A 20,181-nucleotide genomic window follows, 5' to 3' on the forward strand; every position below is an offset into this window, starting at 1 on the left:
GAGGCATCAGAGCCATCAAGTCCCAAGAGGCAGGGAAGGGCCTGGGGAAAGAGCCAACCAGCTGGCCACAGGCAGACCTAGGGGCTCCATCCCAGCTGTGTTCCATTTCAGGTACAGATACAACTACTCTGAGCACCTGAAGCCTGGCACAAATGCCACCCACCTCAGTCTGTACACAGAAGCTGCACAAAATGCCTGGGTGAAGAGTGGGATCCTTTTGGGTACAAACAGCTGTCACTGGTCTTCTGTTGGTTCTCACCTCCTGGGCACTCCTGCCTCGCCCCTTGGCTCTGGAGCATCCATCTCTCTAGCCACTCTCTCCAGGAGGCCAGTCTATTCAGCATCCCTGTCTCTGACCCAGTCCTCAGGCACAGGGAGGCACTGAGGGGAGGAGCCCTGGCTAAAAGCTAGGCGCTGAGCTGGCTGGTGCAGGTGCCACCCTGCACCAGGGGTCTCCAGGCTGCCTCCACAGAAACAGTTCCCTCCAGCCAACTCACTTCGCCCCCTCCTGGCCAAAGCTGCTCCTATTTCGGTGCTCCGGAAAGAGAGGCTTCCGGTCTCCAAACTACTTCAGGGAGCAAAGCCAGTTTCCCCTGCAGCTTTTCTGGCAAGGACCTGTTCCAGGGCTCTCCACACCTGCTTGGCTCTCTTACCCTAGGATGGATCCCAAACAGACGCCCCAACAAGAAGGAAGGTCCATTTCTTAGTTTAAGGAGGGCATTGAGCAATTTGTCTCATTTTTTTTCCACATTCAAAGCAATGCAAATGTATTCTTATTTCATTTTATTATTGTTTTTCTTGCAGTGCTGGGGATCAAACCTAGTGCCTGGTGCATGCTAGGCAAGGGCTCTTCCATTAAGTCACACCCCCAGCCTCGGGCTTTTTTTTTTTTTTTAACTGAATGTATCTTAAATAAACTTCTTCCTTTATTTTTTTTTCATTTTACTGACTATTCTCAAAAAAAAATGGAAATTTCTTTTATTGTCTAATTTTTAATATATAAATCTTTTAAGTGAATATGTAATTTTTTTTAACACTCAAACACCACCAAGACAGTGCAGTTTTACTGAGGGCTTAGCCCTACTTAGGGTATGATTGCTTGCTGGAACATAGCAATATTTTATTTACTGATTTATGTATGTATTTATTTATACATACAAGAACTTTTAAAACATTTTTAACCGGGCTGGGGATGTGGCTCAAGAGGTAATATGCTCACCTGGCATGCGCGGGGCGCTGGGTTCAATCCTCAGCACCATATAAAAATAAAATAAAGATGTTGTATACACCGAAAACTAAAAAATAAATATTAAAAAATTCTCTCTCTCTTTCTCTCTCTCTCTTTAAAAAAACACATTTTTAACCAACATATAGTAATTGCATATGTTTATGGGATACCTGAGGCATTTCAATAAGTACATACAGCGTGTAATGACCAAATCACAGTAATCCACGAGTCCATCACCCTGTCTGCATTTTTTTCAGTTTTTCTTTTGAATACCCCCTTTCTTGGTCTGCATGCCTCTAAAGTGGCCATCATTGCTGCCTCAAAGGATGGCTGGGATTGCAGGTCCCCCTGTGGATGTGGGGGTTCCCCAGCACCACGAAAGTCCAGTGGGTCTCTGCACCCTCCTGAGGCTTTGTGTGAGCATTTGTTGTGTTTAGGGTGGGAGAGAACAACCTCCAAACAGCCACCCACTGCTCCTTGATGGCAGTGAGACTCATGCCAGAGCCCAGGCAGAGGAAGGGGCTGCATTTCAGGGACAGGGGTCACCATTGCCTGGGATCTCTGCAGCCTCCACAAGATCAGCTGCAGAGGAGTTTCCAGAAGTGTCAGCCACCAGATGCCCGGACCAAGGGAGAGAGTGGGCGAGAAGGACAGGGTAGTAAGCAGAAGGCTTTGGCCAGGCCCAGAAACCCCTGAGCTGAGCCCTGCCTCCTGCCTCAGCCTGGACACAGTGGGTAACTGGGCCAGGATCCAGGTGACCACCTACTTCCTAACTCTCCATAACACACAGGGTACTGGGCTGAAAAGAGCCTCCACTGCCCTCCAACACCTCTTGATCGGGGGACCCCTCAAAACACACAAAAGTTGCCAGGTCTCATTCCTTCAAATATGGAGAAGGGCTCTGATGGTCCTCTGCTGCTTTTTTGTCGTACGGGTCGAGGAGGGGAGGGGTGCCTCTGTTGCACCTGCATCCCAGCTGAAGGCCACTTTACCAGAGGCCACTCAGACCACCATTCAGGGCAGCCTGGTCTGTACCCTGGCCTCTGTCCCCTGCGGACCCTGACCACTCTGGGGCAGTGATGTCCCCACCCTGGCCTCTGTCACCTACTGAATCTGATCAGCCGGCTCCCCACCTAGCTTCTGACCCTTGCTCCCCCTCGTTGGCTCTGGAGAGTGGGCACAAGTCTGCTCTGGTTATTGCAGTCTCCAGGGTAATGAAGCTAGCGCAGGAACACAGTGGGTGTCTGATACTTGGCCTGCGTCCCTAACCGTTTTGGTCACCTGTCAGTGACATTGGTTTCCTCAGTGTCCGGTTCCAGCAGGAGAATCTGGGACCCTGGAGAATCCTGAGAGGGATATCGCACCCTTTTGGTCCTCACATGGTTTTCCCAGAACTCGGCACCACTGCCTGGTTGTGGACGGTAAGGGTGACACCCCGGGCCTGCCGCTTTGGGGCAAGAAAGACGCGGAGCAATCTTAGTCTCTGCATCCGCGAAATGGGCTGGAGTCTGGGCACTGTGGGGCGCATGCGCACGCGCCCACCGACTCAGAAGCCACGCCCGACGGCCGGCCGAGGGGCGCGCTCCGAGACAGGGAGCGCGGGTGCCAGCAAGGGCTGCGATCCGGGAGCCGGGCGTCCCTGGCTCCGCCCCTCACAGCCCAATTATAGTCAATACGCGTGCGCTGAGTTGTGGGCGTGACCTCAGCCGTGCCTGCCTCTTCCCGGTGTGCCTCGCGGCCGCAGGCGCTGACGTGGCCGCCGTCAGCGCCGCCATCTTGTGGGAGCGAAACCAACGCCTGGCTCGGAGCAGCCGCCGCTGAGGTGAGGGCGCGGGACGAGCCAGCGGCCAGGGTCGGGACTGGGGTCGGGCCCGGGGGCAGGGCAGCGTAGGGCTCGCGGGGACACTCGGCCGCTGCGGCGGCGGCGGCGGGGCCGGACGAGGCAAGGGCCGGGCGCGGCTGGGCCGGGGCCGGGATCGGGGCCGAGAGGGCCTGGGCGACCGGGCGGAGAGGGCCGGGCGCACCTCTCAGGCCCCGGCTTCGCTCCGCGGCGTTCCCCGCTTCCTCCTGCCCCGACCCTCCCGCGGCCACCGCAGTCCGGAAGTCCGCCCGAGACGCCGGGCTCTTGAGGAAGCCTGGGCTTCCTGCCTCCTCCGCTCCGCTCTACACTGCTCAGGAGGCCCGGCACCCCGGGTGCGGGGTGGAGGGGAGCGGGCTTCCGGGGGCGGGCGAGGCCGCGGGGTCTGCCCCCGCAAGAAGGGCGATCCGGCTGCGTTCAGTCTCGGTCTTAGCCGTGGGGATGGGGAAACTGAGGCTTGGGCGACCCCGAGACGCCGTCAAGGTCACGCGGGTGGCAAGGGCTTGTATCTTAGCCTCCGGAGTCCAGTTCCTGTTCACGGGGACGGGGGCTGCGGGAGGAGCCGGGAGGGCATTCGGTGGGCAGGGACCCCGGTTGCGGGACTGACTGCTTGGAATGGAAGGAGGGAGCATCTGCGGACTTCAGGAGGAGCCCAGAATGCCCCCCTGATTCTGTGAGACGTGATTTGGGGTCAGCTCTCCCAGAATTTCCCTCTTCTCCCTTCTTGCAGTGTGCACTCAAGGGCCTGGGGCCTGCAGGGGAATCCAGAGCGTCCCCTTTAACTCTGCTGTTCACGTGAGACAAGATTTGTGGTGTGCATTCAAGGCCCCGTGGCCTGCGGAGGGAGGGCTGGCTGATCCTTGCTTCAACTCCAGGCTGGTTTCCTTGGTGCTGTCCTGGGTAGATAAGGGCTCTTTCAGGCTGGTGAATCTTTAACCTGCGTGTGGAATGGTGTGCTCACAGCCTTCACTGCGGAGGCGAGACCCATTGCACAGTTGTCGTTGCACAATGAGGGTGGTCATGGCGTGTCAGATTGTAACTGGACCATTGTAGAACACCAGAAGTGCTGGATAATTGGCTGGGAGAAGGGGGCATTTTCCCATTCCATCCAAACAGCAAGTGGCTGCTTTGCAGAAATAGAGTAGGATTGTACATGAAACTGCTGGCAGGAAAAGAAGATCTATGGCTGTTTTGGGTGGTCTCAGAAGTCTCTGTGGAGAGCTGTGTGGTTGGTGTCACTACTGATGTTGGAACGGTCAATTGTAGTTTTTGTTTCAGAACTAGTGGTCAGCAGTTTTTTCTGCCAGTTGGTTCTGGCGTTTTCTGCAGTGTCTATCTGAAGGCTAGTGAGATGCCACAGTGAGTGGTCTGCTGGCCATCAGTGGCCTTGACTAGTCTCTAACATGTATCACTTGGTGGATGGTGTCCTTACTTCATCTGCATTTTCAGTAGCACAAGTTGCCAAAACTGAGGACTTGAAATCCAGTGTTACAGCAGGGTCCAAACTTGAGAGATGAGTGTGTGAGTGATCTTGGTGAGAACTAACCTGAGTTGTTGTAACTCTAGCAATTTGCTTTTGTCCGTGAAGCAGATACACAGAGTCACTACTTGAAAAAGGTTTATGGGCTGAGGTGTAGTTTAGTGAGAGAGTATTTTCCTAGCATGCTCAGGCCCTGGGTTTGATCCCCAGCACCACCATCAAAACACAGACACACATGCACACACACTTACAGTTGATATGGACAACAGCTGACTCATATAGTCTGCCTATCGTGGAAAGAAAGTTAGTAGAAAGCAAAACCTTTTTCTGCACTCTTAAATCATGTTAGTTGCTATTTGCTATGTCTCTTGCACAATTCAGTATGGAGAGAGTAGAGGGTGTTCAGACATCTTCACCTGTCAGGTGTCTCTGTCTAGGACCAGGCAGGCTTGAAATTAGAGGAAGGGATGTTTGGCTTTTTTATTTTCCTGCAGCAAAAGGTAATGTGGCCTGCCAGCTGCTGAGGTAACCCCAGTCAGGGAGCCATAGAGTAGAACTAAACAAGAGAAGAAACCTGTTATGCAGGTTCTTGGGATACTATGTTCCTGTTTCCTGTGGTTTGAGAGAGTTGGATCCATTTATTTATTTTTTTCTTCAAGTTAAATGTTACTCTTATGTGAGGATTTAAATCTGCTTTTAATCACAAGCCCTGCTTACCAGGCTTTTCCAGACACCCCTCCGAGAGCTATGGCTGTACTCACTGAGCAGATCTCAGACTCCAGCTAGCACAGGCTTGCCGTACCATTCATTGCCTCTTCCTTGACTCTTCTGGGCCATCTCCCCTTTGACCTTTCACTTTCATAAAATGAGGATAGTGAAAGGAAGTAAATGCACATCTGTCCGAGGTGGCTGGGAGAGAAACATGAAAATTTCTTTCAGTTGGAATCTTAATTAAGAATGTCTTTTTTTTGTGCCATATCCACTCCTCATTGGAAGTGCTCTTGCAGGTTCACGTAGGGGATAGAGAGGCGTTGGGATTCCTAGCACACACACCCCACTCAGGTTCCTATTTAAAAATACTATATCTTTTTTTGATTGTCATAAACCCTTTGAAGTGCAGTTGCAGCTCATGGGTGACAGCTGTGCAACAATATCACTGTTCAGCATTTTCAGATTGGTCAAATGGCCTGACTAGGTGGGAAAATGTTGCGCGGTTAAGCCGTCCAAGTTCTTTGTTCTTAGGAGGATCTGTTGGGCCTCACCCAGAGTTCTGTCAACCCAGCCTGCCACCAAGGTTGGGAGGTGTGGTGAGGATGTCTGATCAGGGCCCCACCTCCATATTGTCTCTAACTGGTCCTCATTTCCTGAATTTTATTAACAGTGGTTAGCCAACAAACAAGGCAGAGTAGCATTTCTTGTAAGCCCATATAAAGGGAAGGTTAAAGTGTCAAAGGGAAGAGACAGAAGAAAGTATAAAAAGCAGGCAGGTATTTACAGATAGCATTTAGGAGTGATTCACTTTAGGAGGCACATATTTCCACATACCTCTTGAGACCCAGGGGTCACTAATGTTTAGGAGACTTGGTATGATCCATGCACGTGCCACGAAGAAGTGTATGATACATTTTCAAAAACCTAAGTTTTACTCCTTGCTGGTTGTGGTGGTGCTTGCCTTAATCTCAGCTGCTTGAGAGGCTGAGGCAGGAGGATGGCAAGTTCAAGGCCAGCCTTTGCAACTTAAAGAGATGCTGTCTCACAATACAATATAAAAAAGGCTAGGGATGTAGCTCAGTGGTAGAGCACCCCTATGTTCAATCCTTAGTATCGCAAAAAGAGTTTTACTCCTTAAATGATGATAGCAGGCTAGGAATAATTTCCAAAGAGTTTCTGGTGGTAGATGCCTATATGTAAGATTTAACACCTTTTTGTCTGTGCCTCACTTCAAAACTTTTGCTACACCATATGCCTAAGTAGGAAGCTTTGTACTTATCCTTTGGGGGTTTTTAACAGAAGGTCTTTAAGTATTCTATCAGTATGTTTCAGGCACAAGTGGCCAAGAAGCGGATTTCTAGATTTTTTATCTAGACTTGTTTCTGAAGAGTAAAAGAAATGAAGGCAGAGTTAGATGTGCCTGCCAGGTGATAAGTTTGATTTCCTGTGAAGCTACCCGTCTTCTCTAGGTGAGACTGTCGTTCCACACTCATTAAATCCGTTAATCTATTTTAAAAATACTATATCTTTTGGCAACTTTGGTGGTGAAATTTTGCTCAAAATACTTACAGCATTTAGTATTTCTATTTTGTCAAAATGATACCTGATCCTGAAAATTACCAGGGAAATTAACCATGACATTATTTTTATTGTTGGAGGTACCTGAGGGCAGGTTTTATGCATACTCCACTCCCTCTCATGATTTGGACATTGAATAGAGCAGTGGAGATGCAGTACTTTTGCCTTCAGCAGTTCCCAGTGTCTCTGCAGGCCTGAGTCTCCACATTGTTAGAGTCACAGGAATTTTCAGACTGAACCATATTTGTGTATAGGTTAAAACAGCACAGTGTTCATTATTAACACTGCAGTTTTTTACCTGACTTAGTTCTTAGGAAAAAGCATACCTTCGGACATGTGTGATTGATATTCTTGGTCCCAAGGGCCCTGATAACTTTCTTTAACCATTGCTTTCTTTCTATCCCTCTGATTTCTCCCCTTTCTCAGCAAGGGGCCTAGCAGAAAAAGATGGGAGAGGCTGTGCTCAGCAGGAGACACAAAGCTGCCTGTGCTAGTGGGGATGCCATTTGGCAGGTGACATTTGAGCAGAGATATGAAGGAACGAGGGATCTGCAGCTTCTCCATAGCCCAGGACAGTTGGCACAAGGGTCCTGTGAGGTGGGTGGGTTTGGGCTTGCCAGAAGCAGTTGGGGAGGGTAGATTGCTTGCTGGGTGGTCCTGGTTCTTGAGTGCAATACAGTCCCCAGAAAGGGCATTTTGAAGTTTGTGGGAGCATGTTTGCTTTCCCAGGTTGGGAAGCAGCCCTGGTGCTTGTTGGCAGCACCAGGAATGCACTTGTGTGGCTTTCATGTAGGTGGGAAATCTATCTGTAATATCCTCAGCCTGATCTGTTTTACAGACAAAGCTGCTTTTTTTTTGCTTGTTTTTGGCATGGTTTTAACATGTTCTTAATTTTCCAGGAATGTAGTTACCTTGTAAGTCAGGGGTAATTGTGTTTTGTTCCATTCAGAACTTTACCAAGAGTTGTTCTTTGTTTCCAGGGCGGGGGAAGTCATTCATAGAACTGAAATGCTCTTGAGATTTGCACTCAGTGCTCCAGTGGCCTGGGTAGGGGGGCTCTCTGGCCACCTCCCTCCATCCTCAGGCATGGCAGTGTCCAGCACTGAAACTCGCCTTTCAGTTGAAGTCACCCCCCTCTATCTCCGGGTGACGTCATTGCTGGGGCAGCCTCGCCAATTCTCTGTAGTCTACAGTTGGTGTGTGTGTGTCAGTTAGGTTGTCTGTTGGCTGCCTTTTGGAGTGGCAGGGGTGTTTTAAAGCATGTCTTGATACAGTGTTGGGGAAGGTGAGGGGAGGTGGCATGTCACCAGGGGTTGAGTCAGAAAAACTGGAGTTTTTTGATATTACACATTTGGAAGGGGGGGGGGGTGCTTTTTGATGGAAAAGCTGGAATGTATACATGGGGTCATCTGCAGGAGCCATGTTTACCTGGAGAGCAGAGACAGGTGCTAGGCTTTCCAGACACTGGGACTGCCAAGGGTGTGGCCAGAGACCATAGGCTCAGCTAGGACATTGTTCTTCAGGGCTTGTGTGTGTGTATGTGTGGTGGAAGTCCCTGTCCCTTTGTATGTCTGGCAGACCCTGGTGGGGTAGGGTGGACCCTGAGAGCGAAGGGAACCTAGTGACTGCTCCTTCCAACTCCACTTTACTCTTCTGTTTCCTTTGGAAGAGCAAGTCTTCAAAAGAAGTAGGCTGCTTCCTGCCTGCCTTCCTGCAAAAATGAAAGATCCCTTAAGACAGAAATCAAATTTTAGAGATTGGCTTAATCACCCTTGGAAGGCCCTGCCCCTTCTGAGTGGTTTGAGGAAGCACCATTGGGTTCTCTGGGAGCTTATTTTATGAAAGCGCCGCAGCCATTAGCTGTTCCAGTTCCCTTTTTATTAGGGTGTGGAAAGGGGCCTCCAGGACACCAGCCCCCTAGCCCTACCCCTACCCTTGTGCAGGGAGGGAAGCCCTTTGTATTCTATAGAGAACCCGTAGTTAAGAAGGTGAACTGGCAAAGCTAAATTGCTACGATTGCCTTGCCGCAGAACTAGAGTGCTGGTCAACTTCTCTTCCCAGGTCATTTCCCACTGAATCCTGGTTAGTGGTGTTTATTGTGAGCATCTGTTACATAGTCTAGGTGTGTGCCTGCCTGCCCTCCATGAGGAGTTGGGGTGGGAGACTTCAGTGAAAAGACGACAGCTATGCTGGAAGGTCATTGCTGCAACCAGAGACCTCTCAGTAAGGTTTGGGAACATGCACTGCTAGCAAACTAGGGTTCTGTGGATCTCAAGAGGGAGGTTGGGGCATGGTCACCACCAGGGTCCTCCCTCAATTCTGTTCCACAAGGATGTATTGCACCTGTCTGTGGCCAGCACTGCCCTTGGTGCACAAGTATGCCCTCCATCTGTGTGAAGGGGTAGGCTCTGGGGAATGCAGGCAACCCAAGACCTAGGGCCTTACCAGGAGTCAAGACTCTGCACAGAGAGCATGGGGAGGGTCTTCTACATGAACAACAGAATAACCCCCACATGACAATCCTGTGACCTCTGGGGTGGGCTGAGTGTGAGGACTGCTGACTAATGACTATAGCATGGCTGGGGCAGCCTGTGGGGTGACCCCACCTATTAACTACAAGGTGGTTTCTCACTTGCATCTTTGCCATAAGTTATCATGGTTTTACTCCATTTTCATTTTAGGTTGATGCAGATTTGGGATGCTGGGTTTTGCTTTTCAGTGACTGGTCTTTCAGACTTAACTACATTTCAAGTTGGGTAGAGGCAGTCTGTATCCTTCCTGCCAAAGTAGAAATGCTCCAGTATTTGGGTTCTGCTGGTGTCCCTGGCCATGGGCATGCAATGATACCAGGGATGGCCAGGAAGTGTGGGGTTTATGGTTTTTATTCTGGAAGGTCTTGTGTCCAGTGACAAGTCAGGTTTCTGTTACTGAGAGAGAAGGGCAGGACAAAACACTGAGGGATAAATACTGTTAACTACAAGGATGGAGACTGCAAGGTATTCCTGGTACAAGCTCTAGAGAAGGCCTCCGTGACTCCCAGAGCTGCATGTTTCCTTATTGAAGCTCCTGTTGGAGGCCTTGTGAGAGCCCATCTGGATATTTGCTCGGAGCTACCCAGGTATGACGTTCATAAGGCCTTAAATGTGTTTGATAAAGTGCTTTGAGGACAGTTGTGGTAAAATTAGTAACAAAATTTGAATAACAGGGAGCAAAGAATATAAACGTGCAGCAGTCCGTGGACAAGTCTCTTTGGCATTTGAGCTACTATGAATCTAGGATAGATTCATGAGTGACATTCGTTCTAGCTGTCCAGATTCAAACTGATTTCATCTTGAATTTCAAGCCTGAAAAGAGTGATCTAACTTGAAGTTTAGTCATTGCCCCACCTAAGCCTCACACCTGGTGGGTAATACCCCTCCCTTAACTGAGAAGACCTGCAGCTATGAGACAGCTATATAGCCTGTGCTCAGCTGAGGTGCAAGATTGGGCCTACCCTGTGGACTGCTGCATAGCCAGCCTTTGGCACTGGGTGTGCTCTTTCTTTGGCAGTTAAGGCACAGTTAACCTGGTTGAATGTGGGGAGTGCCTGGGGTTGGGCCCTTTCGAGTGTGCTGGTTGGGTCATACCTTTGTCACAGTTCTGCAGGCCTCCAGTGTGTGTCTGCCTGTCCACAGTATCAGCACATTTGGTTTTCTTACACACATTTTATAAAATGGTGTCAAGATGTGCAGTGCAGATACACAGCAGACCTAGAAACCTGGACATGGCTGAGGGGCATGCAGTGACCTGAAACTTTAGCAATAGATGTGCTAAGACCCCGTGTTGTTACACAGAAAGCAGTGTGTGCAGAGTATATCTCGCCAAGTCTCGCATGAAAGTAGAAGGTAGAAGAGCTGCTTTAAATTAAGAATCTCCTATATTGGAAATGAATCAGGCTGTCACGCAACTGATTGTGCTTGCATCACTGTTGGAACATGGTTGCTCTTTGCTAAGTCTTAAAGAAAATGTTTTATGATATAAGTTCCTCCAGAAAATCTTCAAATTTTTAAATTTTCCTCAAATTAGATATGAAAGCTGAGACTATGAATCACTTATCAGTGCATTTTACTGTATGTAATTAATGCTATAATAATTTGACTTTAATAAAGCTTTAAAAAAAGAATAACTTTTTTTTTTTTTTAAAGAGAGAGAATTTTTTTTAGTTTTCGGTGGACACAACATCTTTATTTTTTATTTTTATGTGGTGCTGAGGATCAAACCCAGCACCCCACGCATGCCAGGCTAGCGCGTTGCCGCTTGAGCCACATCCCTAGCCCAGAAGAAGAACTCTTAATGTCACCAGTGTTCCATGGTAGTAGAACGCATTGTGAGAGCACAGCATTCATGAGCATAGCCCCCAGCTGGATCAGCAACCGGGAGAAGTCTGGGCACATGGAACCCATCCCTATGTGCTCCAGTGGCAGGCCCTTGCCTTCCTAGTTAGGTTCTGTGAACAGCACTAATAGTTGGAGGAAAACTGAACTCTCTACCTGAACCTATTGTTCTCCAGAGCGGAATTTAGACAAGGGCTGTCTGGCTTGTCCTGAGGTATCCCTGAGAGCTGTAGAGGGACAGTTGGGGTGCTGGCTGCTAGTCAGTATCTTCTTTAGCACCTGGACCAGTCAGGTAGTCTTCACTCCTTGAAGCTGCTCTATCTCCTCACCCCAGCTCAGGAGGCCAGCAGGTTCCCTCCTGACAGAGAGAGACTCCAGAGCAGAGACCACCTGCACTGGTGTCTTAGAGCACATTGTTTGTGAAGGATCTTTCTTGGCCTAAGGTGGAGCCCAAAGCCTGGCAGGAAAGAACCATGGTGGGACTGCATGACCTCTGATAGTGTGGGGTCACAGAAGGAAGGGGCAGGAGACTCTCAGGGAAGTTGGTTTTCACTGCTTACTAATAACAGGGTAATTCAGAGGAACCTGAAAGGCAGGTTTGGCTTCTGTACAGAGTTCTGGTGGAAGAAAGGTGACAGTACCTAGGCTGGGCATTGCACAGTTATTAGGGGCCTGTACCTTGGCAGTGACTTTTTTTCCTCCAACTGCAGAGGTTCTCTTGGACCTGGGCCTATGAAAGCAGCAGTGGATGATGCCCAGGCCCCACAGGGACACTGGGGCGTGTCGAGGCAGGAAGCTCTGACCTCTGCCTGTGAAGACAGTAGAATAGGCCTGAGTGCTTGTGGGGTGTGTCTTGAACCTGAGCCTTCAGGCTCGCCTCTTCCTGATTCCCCCACTAAATTGTGTGACTGCTTTTCCCCTTGGGGAGGGGTGACTCTAGTACTTTGTTTAAAATTTAAAAAGAAAACCACCTATGGGGAGGGGTTTGTGACCACTGTGGTCCCCACAGCTCCTATGTTGAGGGTGCTGCAAGGCAGGCCAGGCCCAGCACATGTAATTCTGAGGCATCCTTGGCACAAGAAGGCAGCAGTGGGCTGGGGATATAGCTCAGTTGGTAGAGTGCTTGCCTTGCATGCACAAGGCCCTGGATTAAATCCCCAGCACCATTAAAAAGAAGAAGAAGAAGAAGAAGGCAGCAGTGGGCAGTGCTGAATCTGAATGGGATTGTCTCCCAGCTGCTTCCCATCACTTTGGGCTCCCTTCTTCCCACCCTGTACCTGGGTCTCTGTGGGAGATTTTTTTTTTTTTTTCCCTTCCTAATACCTGGTTGAGAGTCTTGTTTTCAGTGTTGAGAGAGGGGCAAGAATATCACCTGAGCCAGCCTTTGATCTGCTGGTGCTGCTGTGTCCAGAGTGCCACAGGCAAGGCCTCAGCCTTTAAGAATCTCCCTGCAGTTCCTTGGGTTCTTCCTTGATGTTTTTTCTTTCTTTCTTTTTTTTTTTTTAATTCCTTTGATGTTGATCTTCATTTTGCTCCTTATCTCCCATATTTTCATTTTGTCCTGCTTTCTGAGAGCCTTCATTGTAAACTTTTCATTTTGGCTGTTGGTATTGTATATAAAAGTCTCTTGTTTTTGTTTCAGAATCCTATTCTTATTTTGTAGACATAGTATCTTTTAACTTGTTGGTGTTGAGAGTGGGTCTGGGATTTTTTGTTGTTTTGTTTGCTTAATTGTTTTTCCTTTTTGGTTTTTATTTCCTATTTACTATTTGGTTTTCCTTCGGGTGTTGGATATCTAACCTGGGGCCTTGAACATGCTAGTCAAGTGCTTTTACCACTGAGCTACATCCCCAGCCCTGTTTTTCCTTGAAGATAAATTCCATCTCTTGTCTTTTCCTGCTTCCTTCCAAATTCCTTTGTGCTTGTTGCTCATTGGAGGCTTTCTGAGAGAATATGGGGCCTCCAGATGCTGAGTCAGTGGGTCCTTGCATTGAGGCTTAGACTGACCATGTCTTTATATGCTTGGGTGTTCCAGGGCTCTCCGTGTGCTCACATTCCTGTTCTCCCTCCCTGTGGTGTCTGCCTGGTACATCTGCTCCTAGGGTGCTCGGGGCTGGACTCTGTCCACAGCCTGTGTCTCAGGAGGTGCAGCTTTTTGCATGGATGGGTGTTGGTCTCCTGGACTCCATTCCTCTCGCCCTGACCCTGGATCCCTGTGGGTGGGAGGCTTGTGGGCCTGAGATTACTGTTACTCTTCTCTTACCCCTGACTGATGAGAACTAAAGGTGAGAGCCACACATGTAGTCTTAAATGTCTCGCTCCTTTCTCTCTCTCTCTCTCTCTCTCTCTCTCTCTCTCTCTCTCTCTCTCTCCTCTCTTGAGATTTTACTGCCCTATGGGCAGTGATTTCAGGAGTGCTCTGAGGGGTAGGGTGGTGCTTGTCTGCTCTGTCTCCCAGAGGCTCTTTACCCAGGGAGCTTAGCTATCCCAGAAAAGGGACCGTAATAACAAAGTCTGCTTACATTGTAGACATTGAGTAAGTTTTTAATACAAATTAAATATGCAAATCCAAAAAGGGAAACTGTCCCAGGGCATAGGATCCAGCAGGCTATATATGGAACAATGGTGATATCAAATCAGCAGGGCAGCTGGGTCTAACCCCCTGAGCAAGACAGGTGCCCAATGAGCAGGCCATGTGGGTACCAAGAAATGGAGAAGGGAAGGTGTCCCTGAAGTGAGTACTACACAGCAGGTGAGGAAGTTAGAAAGTAACATTTGACTGTCATCCCAACTGTAAGGCATATATACCCTTGCAGCTGGGCGTCATCGGGGGCTCTGAACCTGGAGAAGGAGAAGGTATAGTGAGGGGTGGAATCTCCCAGAATGCTTCTGGGTACACAGTGTCACTGGAGATGGATGGGCAGTAGAGATCCATAGGTGGGTGCTAGGAAGACAGCCATCTGAGGTGGCTTGGTGGTGCAGTTAATTGCAGGTAATCTCTCCCACTTCTGTTGTTCCTGATTGACACACAGTACTGTGGACTGAATGTGTCCCCCAAGATTTGTGTGTGGGAGGTTGGACCCCAGTGCAACAGTAGCAGGCAGGTGTTCAAGTCACAAGGCTCTAACCTGGTGAATGAATCAGTGATGCCTTGAAAGGGGCTTTCAGGGGTGGATTCTCTCCTGTGCCTCCACCCTCTGGAGGATGTAGGACAAGGCTCCATCTTAGAACCAGATATGGAACCTGCCAGGCCTTAACTCTGGACTTCCAGCCCTGGAGCTGTAAGCAGTAAACACACGTTGATGAGCTGCCCTGTGTAGGGGTGTTCTTTTGTAGCCATCTCATCACCCTATCTCACCGAGCTGCTTTGCCCTCCTGTTGGTTGGTGAGGGCTGCACAGCCCCCAGTTGAAGGCCTTCACTGTTAGCTCTAACGGTCTCTAATTTTCCAGCAATCAACATTTTTAAAAAGTGATAAATTTCTGTTTGGGCTAAAAACAACTGAAAAATGAAAGTGCCCTGGATGGTAAGGCCAGAGCCTGGGCAGTTTTCATCACCTTCCCAGAGGCACTTCAAGTCTTGGACCAGGCTCTGGTGATTTGGTAACAAATGATTTGCTTGGTGTCTCCTGCGTTTCTTTTCTAATGGATCCTGTGGTTGTAGTGTGGGTTGACATGCATGCCCTTGTGGCAGCATGGCATCACGGAACCATGTGCTCCTCAGGGCCCTGGCTACCTGGGTCATCTGGAATGAAAGGTGATGCTGAGACCTGAGTTGGCAGAGAGCCCGCTTGACTGGCTCAGGTGACACCACAGTGCTCCCTGGCTTGTCCTGTGTTGTGCTGAGGCAGCACATTGAGCTCCTGGGTGTGTTGGGGAGGTTTGGCCTGTGGTCCTGAGACTAGTGACACCTGCTCTCTAACCCTCTGGGGGTGGGGGCGGCTCCTAGCCCCTCCTCTCTAGTTGTGTGGGGAGGGATGTTGAGTGGTTCTAGCCCCTAAGAGCTGTCTTTGTAGCAATATTTCATGCTTCTGAAAACCCAATTTTCAGATGTTTGCTTGCCTACTCCACAAGTAGGAGCAAGTGTGGCTGTGTCAAATGTCCCCGCAGCCTGATGGTATCAGGCCAAATAAATGTGCTGGGAGGCAAGAGGTCACTCTGGCATCTCTGCCTTCCTGGGCCACCAGCTAGGCTAGGCCTTGTTGGGCTTTTGTCATACCCCCATGGGATTTCAGGAGGAACACGTGCCTGGGCGGGGGGGTTTCCTGTCCACTGCAACATGGAAACAGGCCCGGACACCTTGCCTCCCCAGGTCTCTGGCCAGTGTCGCTTCCAACCACCCACAAGGATGGGGAATATCTTTGCAAACCTCTTCAAGGGCCTTTTTGGCAAAAAAGAAATGCGCATCCTCATGGTGGGCCTGGATGCTGCAGGGAAGACGACGATTCTCTACAAACTGAAGCTGGGTGAAATTGTGACCACTATTCCCACCATAGGTGAGATTTCTGGATGGCTGTGTGGCAGGGGCTGGGGAGGCTCGGGAGGCCAGGGACGGGTTGATGGGTCCAGAGGACCCTAAGCTACAATCTCATCCTCAGGTTTTAATGTGGAGACCGTTGAGTACAAGAATATCAGCTTCACTGTGTGGGACGTAGGTGGCCAAGACAAGATCCGTCCACTATGGCGCCACTACTTCCAGAACACCCAAGGTGAGCAGCTGACCTTCACCCCAGGTTCCTGTCATCTGCCTCCTAATAGAAGCTCTGTAGCCTTGTTGGACAGGGCAGAGGGCACGCTATAGAATCATGGCCAGGAAAGCCATGCCCAGGGCCGTGAGGGCTGCCTGTGAGCCGGTGGTTGTATCTGTTGCCCGTGGGTACGCTTGGGTGGGCTGTTGTCCACATTTGCAGTAATGCTGCTGCATTGCAGGCTTGATCTTTGTGGTGGACAGCAATGACAGAGAGCGTGTGAATGAGGCCCGCGAGGAGCTCATGAGGATGCTGGCTGAGGATGAGCTGCGGGACGCTGTCCTCCTGGTGTTTGCCAACAAGCAGGTGGGTGCCACCCAGGAGCGGGGGTGGGCCTGGGGCCAAGCTTAGGCTCTGCACTGACCCCTTCTTCCCCCCAGGACCTCCCAAACGCCATGAACGCAGCTGAAATCACAGACAAGCTGGGGCTGCACTCGCTACGTCACAGGAACTGGTACATTCAGGCCACCTGTGCCACCAGCGGGGACGGGCTCTATGAAGGACTGGACTGGCTGTCCAATCAGCTCCGGAACCAGAAGTGAACCAGAACCCCCCCACCCCCTCACTTTCTCCTCTCCGCCCTCGCTTTCCTCTCATGTGGCAAACATGCAACTCTGTGGTCCTGAGTGCCAGAAGCTGTCTCCATGGGTTGGTCAGTGTGCATCGCACCATGCTGTACATGTGCAGACACAGCCTGCAGCCAGGTTTTTATTTAATGTAAATAGTTTCTGTTTCCACTGAGGCAGTTTCTGGTACTCCTATGCAATATTACTCAGCTTTTTTATTGTAAAAAGAGAATCAACTCACTGTCAGTACTGAGGAGGGATTTAGGCATGTGGGCACCTGGCCTCCAGGAGCTCCTGGGCTGTAGATTGGTGTTGGGATCCATTTGGTGGTTGGTTTTTAACCCAAACTCAGTGCATTTTTTAAAATAGTTAAAAATACAAGATAAGGAGAACACTTGAACACACAGAAGGGAGACTATGCCTAGTGTACAGCCTGAATGCTAGTCCATCGGATCAGCTGTTCCCCTGTGGGAACACAAAGACGGTGACACAAACCGCCATCCACTGCATGGTCCCAGTAGAGACCCCCGTGACTCGCCTGTCTTTGGGTCACTTGCATTCCATAGCGTTGTGCTTGTACTTGTGCTCACACAGTCACCTGGGGGTGGGCTGGGAGAGCCATTGCAGGGGACACGGCCCAGATGCGCCCTTTGTTGGCGTGTGGCCAGAGCAGTAGCCCATGTTCCCAGCACCCACTCACTCTTGCACCTGCTCAGCCCGCTGGCAGGAGGTCTGGGTCTCACCAGCATGAGTGCGTGCAAGCTGGGAGGGTTGGTCCACTCCAGACCCACAGGTCCCGGAGCACCCCCATCTCCATGTGTGAAGTAGCTTCCTCCCTCAGCCTGCAAGGGTCCGATTTGCCATCGAAAAAGACGACCTCTACTTTTTTCTTTTGTATTTTGATAAACACTGAAGAAGCTGGAGCTGTTAAATTTATCTTGGGGAAACCTCAGAACTGGTTTATTTGGTGTCGTGGAACCTCTTAATGCTTTCAATACACGATTAGTAATCAACTGTTTTGTATACTTGTTTTCAGTTTTCATTTCGACAAGCACTGTAATTATAGCTATTAGAATAAAGTCTCTTAACTATTTCACAGGCTCCAATGTTTCTGTCTCCTGCAAGGTAGGAAAGAGTCACTTTCATGCCAGGAAGTACAGGTGGTACTTTGCTCCCCAAGTCAGGCCTGACCATGCATAAGAGGGAAAGCCTTCTGGAAGTCTCATTTCTACCATGAAAGCATCCTCCAGCTTATCAGTGCCACAGGAGGTAGCCAGAATAGGAGTCAGCAAATGCCCTGGCCACCTCAGTGCCTCAGTTCTCAGCAGCTGGCAAGCAGGTCCAAAGTCTACTCTCCCTCTGGACAGTGTCCCCAAGAAGAGGCTGCCCTGGAAGATGGAACTCACCTTCGTTTCCTGTGCAGGGCTGAGGGCAGTGTACAAGTCAGAGTTCAGACCTCTAGAGGATAGCTTCAGGATCTGTCCTGGGCCACACCCAGCATTTTCAAGTTTCTTTTAGAATCAGCAGAACTAAGCATCATATAAAAATCCAGCCTGGGCTCTGCCCCAGGTCAGTGTAGCAGTCTAGCCCACTGACAAGGCAGGCTAAGCCCCTGGGCAGGTTGAAGAGGTACCTAGAGGCTCTAGGTATCCCCACCACCTGACCTTGTCATCAGCTACCCAGCTGTCAGGCAGCTCCACACTACTGCTAGGCCAAGACCATACTGTGAATGCAAGGCCATTGCCACTGTCTCCCTTTAGTGGGGTTTCGGGAAACTCCACACTATCCTTTCATTCTTGATGACACACTTATGTTTTAAGGTATTTATTAAAGTACAAAGAGTGAGTCCATACAAAAAGGAATAGAGATAACCACACTTGGTTTTAGCTAAACCTCTGATGGGCCTGGATGGCTACACAGGAGTCTAGTCTCTGCAAAAGGCTCTTAGGCAGGTGCAGATCTTGTCTGGCAGCAGGCAAGACCAGGGATGGTTGTCCCAGAACCCGCTGAGTTCTATGGACTCCCTTCACAGGAATCTGGAGGGTCTCCACAAAGCAGGTTCCTCTTGAGTTGGCCAGCCAGCTCACATGGCCCAGCAGGCACAGTACACAGCCTTTGCCTCAACCCAGACAGGAGGCCTTTCCCTGGGTGGTCCAGCAGGCCAACAGGGTGGGAGGAGCGAGCTGGCACCCAGAACACATAGGGTCCAGTCGTCCTCTCATGCCCCACAAGGTACAGTGGTGGGTAGGGTCCAAGGCTCTGGCCTCCACTGACCCAGCTGCAGTCTCAAGCATCAGAGCCTCGGTCCTGACGTCTGTAGGATGGGTTCCTTCCACTGTCCCTGCTATGTCCCCGCTTCCTCCTCTTGCAGCAAGGGGAAGAGGAGTCAGAATCATGCCTCTGGCGCCCAGATCTGAGGAAACAAAGATAGCCAGACATATTCAGGGGAAGGACCCTGGGTGGGCACCCAGCTGTTAGATTCCAGGAGCCCCAGGGCCTTGCTCAGGAATTCCTGACTACTCCATCAGGCCCCAGCCAGCACTGGATCCCCAAGGCAGAGCAAGCTGACTCTGGGCTTACCGAACAGGAGAAGGGGATGAGGAAGAGGCATCAGCCTCTTTCTTGGACTCCTTGTCTTTCTTCATCTTCTGTTTCTTATGTTTTTTCTTTTTCTTTTTCTTCTTCTCCTTCTTGCTTTTCTTGTGGCTCTCGGTGCTTAAAAGTAAATATAAAAAGAGTCAGAGGCCTAGCATTTGGGTACAGGAGACAGCCAGCTGAGGGGCCAGGGCAGTCCCACCAGCAATCCACATGCTCCTGCACTGTGGTAACCAGCACCTACTCATGGTTTGTGGCTCTGTGACAGTAGTAAAGGAGCCTAAGAGGCTCCTCATTCACTGGGCCACATTTCAAGAACTGGACAGTAACATTCTGCCAATAGACTGGAACATCCTGTTAGGAAAGAAAGCACTGCAGGACAGTGCCTGCTAGGGGTATCTCAGGTCCTGCCACTGCACCTCCCACTAAACTAAGTGGGATATCCACTTTTCTGAAGTGACAGTTGTGCCCTCCCCATCAACCCACTTGGCTCCCCAATCTCTGCCAAGCTCCTCTGGCCTCCTGGCAGGCAGGCCTGAGGTCAGCCTGGGACCAACCCAGGGTAGCTTCAAGGGCTGCTGGCGCCTGGCCTATGCAGGAAAAGCCCCCACCAGCTGTGAAGTGGGCTCTGTCTCCAACTGCGAGCACTGCAGCCCCACAAACACTCCCCAGGGGACACATGAGAGACAGGCAGCTCCAGTTGCTGGGACTCAGGCCCCTTGCCTTACCTCGGCTCAGCCTCCTCCTCCGCGCGTGGCCTCCTCTTGGAAGCTGGACAGGTGCCCGGGCTGCTGCTGTCCACGCGGTGATGCTGCGGGGGAAGCAGTGCCGTGGGGAGGGCAGGCAGGGATGTTGGGGCCTGGCCCGCCTACCCCCACGCTCTCCCCAGCGGCACCCCCTGGCTCCCAGAGCACTAAGCGGTGTGTGTGGTGGGGGTAGGGTTACCGTGAACACCGACAGCCCCAGCTTGGCAGCCTCCTTGTCCTCCCGGGACAGTGCCACGCGGCCGGCGGAACCACTGTGGGGACAGCGCGGTGAGGAAGGCC

General features: G+C 50.6%; 2 protein-coding genes across 2 annotated transcripts in view; one reads left to right on the forward strand and one right to left on the reverse strand.

The window, feature by feature from the left end:
• The first annotated feature begins 2,909 nt into the window (after nucleotides 1–2,909).
• Arf1 (ADP ribosylation factor 1) lies at nucleotides 2,910–17,633 on the forward strand. The gene is made up of 5 exons (XM_015498762.2): nucleotides 2,910–3,050; nucleotides 15,539–15,722; nucleotides 15,825–15,935; nucleotides 16,156–16,280; nucleotides 16,355–17,633. The coding sequence occupies exons 2-5, from the start codon at nucleotides 15,575–15,577 to the stop codon at nucleotides 16,514–16,516; spliced, it is 546 nt and encodes a 181-aa protein (XP_015354248.1). The 5' UTR covers nucleotides 2,910–3,050; nucleotides 15,539–15,574; the 3' UTR covers nucleotides 16,517–17,633.
• A 715-nt stretch (nucleotides 17,634–18,348) lies between these two features.
• Nucleotides 18,349–20,181, reverse strand: part of CUNH1orf35 (chromosome unknown C1orf35 homolog) — a 4,136-nt gene continuing 2,303 nt past the window's right edge. Inside the window, exons 2-5 of the mRNA XM_015498831.2 lie at nucleotides 20,081–20,175; nucleotides 19,864–19,946; nucleotides 19,121–19,255; nucleotides 18,349–18,953 (exon numbers count right to left, since the gene is read on the reverse strand). Coding sequence (XP_015354317.1) covers nucleotides 18,827–18,953; nucleotides 19,121–19,255; nucleotides 19,864–19,946; nucleotides 20,081–20,175 — 440 coding nt within the window. The 3' untranslated portion in view covers nucleotides 18,349–18,826. The remainder of the gene's footprint in view (nucleotides 18,954–19,120; nucleotides 19,256–19,863; nucleotides 19,947–20,080; nucleotides 20,176–20,181) is intronic.

This window comes from Marmota marmota, unplaced genomic scaffold (assembly GCF_001458135.2).
Source record: "Marmota marmota marmota unplaced genomic scaffold, marMar, whole genome shotgun sequence".
In the NCBI taxonomy this organism is placed as follows: domain Eukaryota; kingdom Metazoa; phylum Chordata; class Mammalia; order Rodentia; family Sciuridae; genus Marmota; species Marmota marmota.

Bases quoted from the DNA above. Each gene is read 5' to 3' on its own strand.
- Arf1 (XM_015498762.2), top strand. From the start codon at position 15,575: ATGGGGAATATCTTTGCAAACCTCTTCAAGGGCCTTTTTGGCAAAAAA. The intron at 15,723-15,824 runs GTGAGATTTCTG...TCTCATCCTCAG, and splicing joins GACCACTATTCCCACCATAG to GTTTTAATGTGGAGACCGTT. The intron at 15,936-16,155 runs GTGAGCAGCTGA...GCTGCATTGCAG, and splicing joins CTACTTCCAGAACACCCAAG to GCTTGATCTTTGTGGTGGAC.